Source organism: Eleginops maclovinus, chromosome 22 (assembly GCF_036324505.1).
Source record: "Eleginops maclovinus isolate JMC-PN-2008 ecotype Puerto Natales chromosome 22, JC_Emac_rtc_rv5, whole genome shotgun sequence".
NCBI classification, from domain to species: Eukaryota; Metazoa; Chordata; class Actinopteri; order Perciformes; family Eleginopidae; genus Eleginops; species Eleginops maclovinus.
Window position 1 is genome coordinate 3,104,628 of NC_086370.1, and position 7,056 is coordinate 3,111,683.

General features: G+C 44.5%; 1 protein-coding gene and 1 long non-coding RNA gene across 4 annotated transcripts; one reads left to right on the forward strand and one right to left on the reverse strand.

Annotated features, from left to right (window-relative positions):
* Window positions 1-589: 589 nt before the first annotated feature.
* LOC134859000 (uncharacterized) lies at window positions 590-1,801 on the forward strand. The gene is made up of 3 exons (XR_010165027.1): window positions 590-886; window positions 1,118-1,292; window positions 1,547-1,801. It is a non-coding gene; the product is annotated as an uncharacterized LOC134859000 (long non-coding RNA).
* Window positions 1,802-2,021: 220 nt separating this feature from the next.
* On the reverse strand, window positions 2,022-4,743 carry LOC134858420 (uncharacterized). Of its 3 annotated transcripts, none has more exons than XM_063874286.1 (3): window positions 4,353-4,743; window positions 3,543-4,136; window positions 2,022-2,665 (listed from the first exon to the last, which is right to left on the reverse strand). In XM_063874286.1, exons 1-3 carry the CDS (start codon window positions 4,698-4,700, stop codon window positions 2,651-2,653), a joined length of 957 nt encoding a protein of 318 aa, XP_063730356.1. In that variant the 5' UTR covers window positions 4,701-4,743; the 3' UTR covers window positions 2,022-2,650. The 3 variants fall into 3 exon arrangements, with proteins under 3 accessions (XP_063730356.1, XP_063730354.1, XP_063730355.1); XM_063874284.1 differs by having other exon boundaries at window positions 2,022-3,418; XM_063874285.1 differs by having other exon boundaries at window positions 2,022-4,136.
* Window positions 4,744-7,056: the final 2,313 nt, after the last annotated feature.

Genomic DNA, 7,056 nt, shown 5'->3' on the forward strand with positions numbered 1-7,056 from the left:
AATGCTAGTGCCTCCTTCTCGATCACTGAGTAATTGAGCTGGTACTTATTAAACTTCCTAGAGAAGAAGGCCACAGGTTTTTCAACCCCGTGGTCTCCTGCCTGCATAAGTACAGCTCCTGCCCCCACGTTAGATGCATCCACCTGCAGGGAAAAAACCTCATTCAGCCGAGGGGCATCCAACACAGGTGCTGCACACAAAAGTGCCTTGACCTTTTCAAACGCCAGTCTACATCTGTCTGACCACACAAAGTGTGCATCTTTCTTCAAAAGTGCCGTCAGAGGCTCTACAACTGTTGAAAAATTCTGACAAAAGCTTCGGTAGTATCCCACCATCCCTAAAAAGCGCATTAGCCCTTTCTTGGTAGTTGGAGGGGGATATCTTACTATTGTATCCACCTTATCCTGTAATATACGCACCTGGCCCTGACCGACCTCCTTACCCAAATAGGTGACTGTGGCCTTCGCAAATTCGCATTTTGCCAAATTAACAGTCAACCCTGCCCAGACCAATTTGTCCAACAATGCGCGAATGCGCTGAATATGTTCAGACCATGTATCACTGTATAGAGCTCCTGCAGATGATGTCATATATGCTGGTCACGTGACGAGATACGACAGGGGCAGCCATTTTGGCAGTCATCGCGGCAGTAAATTGACAGGCACTGGCAGACTGTCAAGGATGGTGGATAACTGCTGTGCACCAGGTTGCACAAATAGGCGTGGGAAAAAGAAAGGTGTATCGTATTATCGCATTCCTAAAGACGCGGAGAGGAGGGAGAAGTGGATTGGAGCGATTAAAAGAGCCAGGAGCCTTCAGAAAAAGACTGAAAGATGGGACCCCCCGGCCGTTGGCTTTCGCTTATGCAGTGATCACTTCATATCAGGTGGGTGAAGGAATACAGTACAATGCTACAAAAAGTTTCTGGTCAGTTTAATTAAATTTAATTAGTTTAATTTAAGAAGTAGCACCCAGTTATTATAGCTAACGGACACTGTGATGTCCCTTTTTAACTCAACAAGTGTGGCTCTGGCGCAGCCTAGCCAGTTAGCAAGTTAGCTTGTAGCAAGCTAGTGGTAAACAAACCCGTGTTGAAATATTCCTTCTTATTTTGTAGGGAGAAAGAGTGATAATCCGTTGAGTCCGGATTTTATCCCCTCAATTTTCGATTACCTTCCATCTCCAGAGAAGAGGAGACATAAAACGAGACTGGAGGTTTTTAACAGAAGGCAGAAGGCTAAACTGCACAAAGTAGAGCAGGCAAAGATATCTGCAGAAGCCATCCGTCAAAGGTGGGTAGATCAAACTCCTGTCTGATTACATGTTGGGTCTACTTGTGATCGGTGTGTTATTCAGATTATTTTATTTCAAATAGTTAACTGCCGTGATATGGTTATAAACAATAACGTCACACCAGTCATTTAATGAAGGCTAATATCATATGATTTCCATTAAACATGTCAAACTGTAAACATGTAAACATGTCAAACTGCCATCAGTATTGTATGCATGAAAGCTTATTTTGCTGCTTCTGTGTTTTCATCAGGACATCAACTGATGCAGCCCCAGAAGACCATATCACAGAGCCTTTGAAGGAGCCCCCCATCACAGATCCGTTGGAAGACTCAGCCGATGATCCTGTCCAGCCTGAACCAGTAACACCACCATGCACCTCTGAAACCTGCTGTACCCGCATCCAGAGTCTTGAGCAAGAATGCCAAGCTCTAAGGGCTGAAAATGTGTTGTTAAGGGAAAAGATTAATAGGAAGACCCTGACAGAGATTAGTTTAAATAACAATGATAAAAATTTGAGTGACCTATCCACATTTTAAGATCGCTACAGATACTGCTACAGACACAGAAGACATTGGTTTAACAGTTGTTTATTAATTAATAAAATATTTACATTGCATCAGCTCATTCATATTCACACATTTCGTATGAACTTAACATTTGACTTTTTGGTTTTTATTTTGGCATCGACCCAACTACTGTCTCCAGGCACTTCAAAAACTGTTTCGGTACCCTTTTCATCCGAAGGCAGGTTTGGTGGAACCTCTTCACGGCACAGAACCCTGAGGCACAAACAAGCATATTCCCTGCCGCAGGTGCACGGCAGTAGCACCACTGTTGCTGGGGATCGGTGCTTGCAGTTGCTTGTTTTGGTGCAGAAAACCATTTGCCTAACAGCTCTGGGATGATGCATTTTAGGAAGAAGTCACGAGCAAGTTCAAGTTCTTTGAGAAAGAATTCTGGGTCAAATGTAATGCGTTCCACAAAGGGTGAATCACCTTCCTTTTCAGTCCACAGAATGAAATCACAGTATGCCAATTTGGTAACAAATAGCTGCATCTGCACTTGGTAGAAGTATGCATGGTCTCGCTTAAGTCTAATTTTTCCTAGGGAATCTTGTTCAAGGCAAAAGTGTGCAACAGAATTTACAGCTTCATTGACAGAAAGCTCCTTTGCAGAAAATGGGCACTTCATTTCTAAGACACCTGTACCACAGCAGCTACAGGACACATACCCATCAGGTGAGGCCCCGATAAATGGGTGCAGAGGTGAAATTCTAAATCCGGCTGGTCGCACCAGGACGTCTGTGTGTGATAGGCGATGCTGCATTTCGTAGTATTTTCTGGCCAGTTCTTCATTATTGCATCCCCATCTGAAGAAACAATGGAAATATGAGTTTTGGACAATAGTAATGCCACCCCACATTGCTACCTCCCTGCCCTTTACAAATGTTTAATGCTGTACTTGGTTTTACACTTCTTTTTAAAGAATAGCCTAGTACTTACTGCATTTACCCTCTCTGTTCATTCACCTCACACTAATTTTCTTGTACACCATATGTTGTACGTAAGTAAGTTAACACATACATAGAAGAGATTACACACTGCACACCCTATTTTAGTTTACAGGGAAATTCCAGCTGATTTCAACATGCAGTTGTAATGCTCACACACACTACCCTTGACTTGTCAGTACCTTCCTGAAGATGTGGCATATATCATCCCACATGATACAGCTGTATTGTAAGGTGTCTGCTGATGCACATGTCACAATGTTTCATACAATAAGTAATCAAATGCATATGCCCATTACTTTTGGGATGATGAACATCAGCTGACACCTTACAACAAGGCAGAAACTTTTGGGATGCTATTTGGAGTATGTTAGGATGTTCAACTGCATGTTGACATTGGCTGGAATTCTCTGCCCATGAATACCTGGTAGCCTCACTGCTGAAAACATGGGACTTTGGGTCACATATCTGTCTTATGAGAGACACGGCTGGCTTTCTGAGGTCTGTTCTTGTTGCTGCTCTGAAGGTAGATCCTGTCACCCTACCACTCCTTTGATCAAACCAAATTCTGGACTTGGACTGTGCTTGGGTCTCCTCCTCTACAATATCACTCTGAAAACATGGCAATCCAAACAGTTTCTCATTTACATTGCAAGATAGCGCACACACAGTACACGTGCACATAACATGGTAGATCTTAGATTTCAGTCATTAGTAAACAGAATATGTTATGTACCTGTTCTTCAGTGACAGTCAAGTCCTCAAATATTCCTTCTGCACGCTCTTGTAATTCAGCCAGGTTCAGGTCTCTTGCCTTCTTGTCATACAGACTGGTAAGGGGTTCAGGTAAATCTAGCTTGACAGCCTTGGGTACATAGGATGTGGCGTACCCGCGAACAACTGACAGGACTGCAGGTCTGCAGGACTTCCCATCTTGAGTCCGGCACTGTGAGAGATTTTGGTAGAACTGTGTTTGCTCAGCAGCAGTCAGGGGTGGGAAAGATGGGGGCGCAGAGGTACCCTTGGTGGAATTCCCCTTTTTATTTTGTTGAGTATGGTTGAATATGATGTCCTTGCCCTGCAGGTACTCCACATTCTTCGCAGCATCCTCACTGGGAGAGGCCCACTTGCATTTTTTGGATGTGCAGCTGATCTCCTCGTGCCTTGCGTTGTTTTTTCCCCACAGACTGAAGAGAACAGCTGACACATGAGAGCAGCTCTCCCCGAGTCCCGCTGTGCAGTTGCAGTGGGCTCCCAGCACAACACCGTCGTTCCTCACCACCACCCATGGCTTTAGTTGACTTTCATTAAGCCTTTGGGAGTGATTAACCTATATGAAATTCCAAAACAGATAAATAAAGGTAAAAAACGCCAGCCACTTTGGTTGAGTACGATCAAAAATACAAACTAGCAAGTTACAGATGCACTGCAGTAGCTATCCAAGCTAAAAAACATGCTAACGTGACACTTCCGTAGCTAGCCAAGCTAATAAACAAACAATGCTAACGTGACACTGCCTATCAAACTGGAATAATTTAATACTTACCCTTGCAGTGATGATGCCGAAGTTTTTGGATGTAAGACTCCACAGTTGAATGTTGTTTACGAAGCCGGACTGACACCATTTGTAAGCCTCCAAGCTTTTGTACGCTCTGAGGGAGTCTCCTGAGTACACTGATGGAAAGCTTACAAGATAGCTGTGGATGTCTGCGTAGCGCAAGTCGGGTACATCGTCTTCAGAGCAGGAGGTTATGCTCTTGAAAAGCACACCGGGTGAATTATATGGGTCGCTTATATTTAATCTCTCTAATTTTGTACTATAAAGCCGAATTTCACTTGAATTAAAATGAGAAGTATACTCGCTCGGTAAGAAAACACTGGCACCGGTGGTCATGTTGACTGCCAAAATGGTGGCTCCCAACCAAAAGTCACGTGACCGCAGGAGCTCTATATTACCACGTCATCAAGGTACACTGCGCAGCCATCCAGCCCCGCCACAACCTGGTTCATGAGGCGCTGAAATGTTGCAGGTGCATTACGCAGGCCAAATGGCATAACAGTGTACTTATACAGACCAGAAGGTGTAATAAATGCACAAATTTCCTGTGCCCGCTTAGACAGGGGAACCTGCCAATAACCTTTCAAAAGGTCAAACTTAGTCACATAAACGGCAGACCCCACCTGATCTATACAGTCTTCCATGCGGGGAAGAGGAAACACATCTGGCTTCGTAACGTTATTAATTTTACGAAAGTCAGTACATGGCCTAAAAGTTGTGTCCGGCTTACTGACCAACAGACACGGCGATGCCCAACTTGAAACGCACGGCTCAGCAATATGATTGTCCAACATATACTGAACTTCTTTGTCTAAAAGCTTGCGCTTATCTGATGAAACCCGATAAAAACGCTGCTTTATAGGTGCTGCATCACCAATATCCACATCATGCTCAATAAGATGTGTGCGAGAAGGTACATCTGAAAACAGAACAGGATAGCTTTTAATAAGGGCACCCAACTCAGCACGTTGTTTATCATCCAAATTTGTCAACATGTTATCCAAATTTTTCAGTGACTCTGAATTTTTCAATCGCCCTTGCAAAACCACATCAGTGGTCGAACTCTCCTCCATTCTGACTGCCGGAGATGAGCTCAGAACTGCAGATGTACAAACAGAAGCATTAACCATACCACTCCCACTTTCCCCACTGTCTGACGTCCGTAGAAAGGTTTTAACAAATTCACATGACACAGTCTAGTGGCTTTCCTAGAGTTTGGAGTGGCAATGATGTAATTCAAGTCTGAAGCCTGCCGTACTACAGTGTACGGACCGGAGAATTTTGCCTCAAAGGGAGAAGTCACAATAGGTTGCAAAAACAAAACCTGGTCACCAGCCTGAAACCGCTTAGGCTCTGCACGCCTGTCATACAGAGCTTTCATTTTGTGCTGTGACTTTACCAATTTCTCTTTTGCACTTTCAACCGCCAAAACCAACCTATGCCTGAAGCCCTTGACATAGTCAAGCAAATTTTGGGGAGGATTTGTTATTTCCCAGCTATCTCCCAACACAGCCATGGGACCCCGTACCTTGTGACCAAACACCAAATCATTGGGGCTAAAACCTGTGCTCTCCTGAACCACTTCTCTCGCTGCCAACAGGAGCCACGGCAACCCCTCCTCCCAGTCACACCCCAGCTCTGTACAATAAGAGCGCAGTAAAGACTTCAGCGTTTGATGAAAACGCTCTAGGGCGCCCTGTGATTGCGCATGATAAGCCGAAGCTTTATTATGCTTAATGTGAAGCTGCTGCAGTATTTCGGCAAACATTCCGGATGTAAAATTCGAGCCTTGATCGCTCTGAATAATTTTGGGAATCCCAAACACCGAAATGAACTGTGTCAAAGCTTTCACCACTGATTTAGTAGATATATTTCGGAGTGGATACGCCGCTGGATACCTGGTTACCTGGCACATGACAGTCAGCAAATAATTATGATCTAGTTTTGAACAAGGCAACGGCCCGACACAGTCAATAATCAAATGTGCAAATGGCTGCTCAACCACAGGAATTGGACAAAGTGGAGCCGGTCTGATTGACTGGTTTGGCTTGCCGGTTAACTGACATGTATGACACGTTTTGACATATGCTGAGACATCACGCTTCAGACGGGGCCAAAAACAGTACCGCAACACCCGGTCATATGTTTTCTTTACCCCTGGATGCCCAGCTACATTATGACAAGTTTGCAACACCAAGTCCCGAAACCTACTCGGCACTACAAACTGAAAAACAGGTTCCCCAACAAAAGCTTCTCCATGAGGCACCCATTTCCTAAACAATAAGCCTCCCTGAATAAAATAGCCGTGAGCAGAAATAAGTATCTCACCAAGCGAAAGTACTTTGTCAAACAGTTCTTTTAAACTATCATCATTTTCCTGTTCTTCAACCAACTCAGATCGTGACATAGACTTAAACTGATCAGGCAAAGTCACACAAACTTCAGCAGGTTCCAACTCTGACTTTTTGATAGCAAGACTCTGTGCGTCACACGCAGTGGTCATGGCACGCGTCACAGCACAGACTGGATACACAACTGCAACATCTGATACACTGTCTGGTTGACCTTGACCAGGCACACTTTTAGTGACTATATTGGGAGGAGGACCATCAGCCCACACCTGCGCCCCAGCAAGACCGTTCCCCAGAATTATGTCCACCCCATCCACTGGCAACTCAGTGCGCACACCCAT

What these genes read in the sequence shown, in the direction of transcription:
- LOC134858420 (XM_063874284.1), bottom strand. Translation starts at nt 4,700, where the DNA reads ATGACCACCGGTGCCAGTGTTTTCTTACCGAGCGAGTATACTTCTCAT. An exon ending in TCGGCATCATCACTGCAAGG is followed by an intron (nt 4,137 to 4,352) that starts GTAAGTATTAAA and finishes AATTTCATATAG; the next exon opens with GTTAATCACTCCCAAAGGCT. An exon ending in TGACTGTCACTGAAGAACAG is followed by an intron (nt 3,419 to 3,542) that starts GTACATAACATA and finishes CCATGTTTTCAG; the next exon opens with AGTGATATTGTAGAGGAGGA.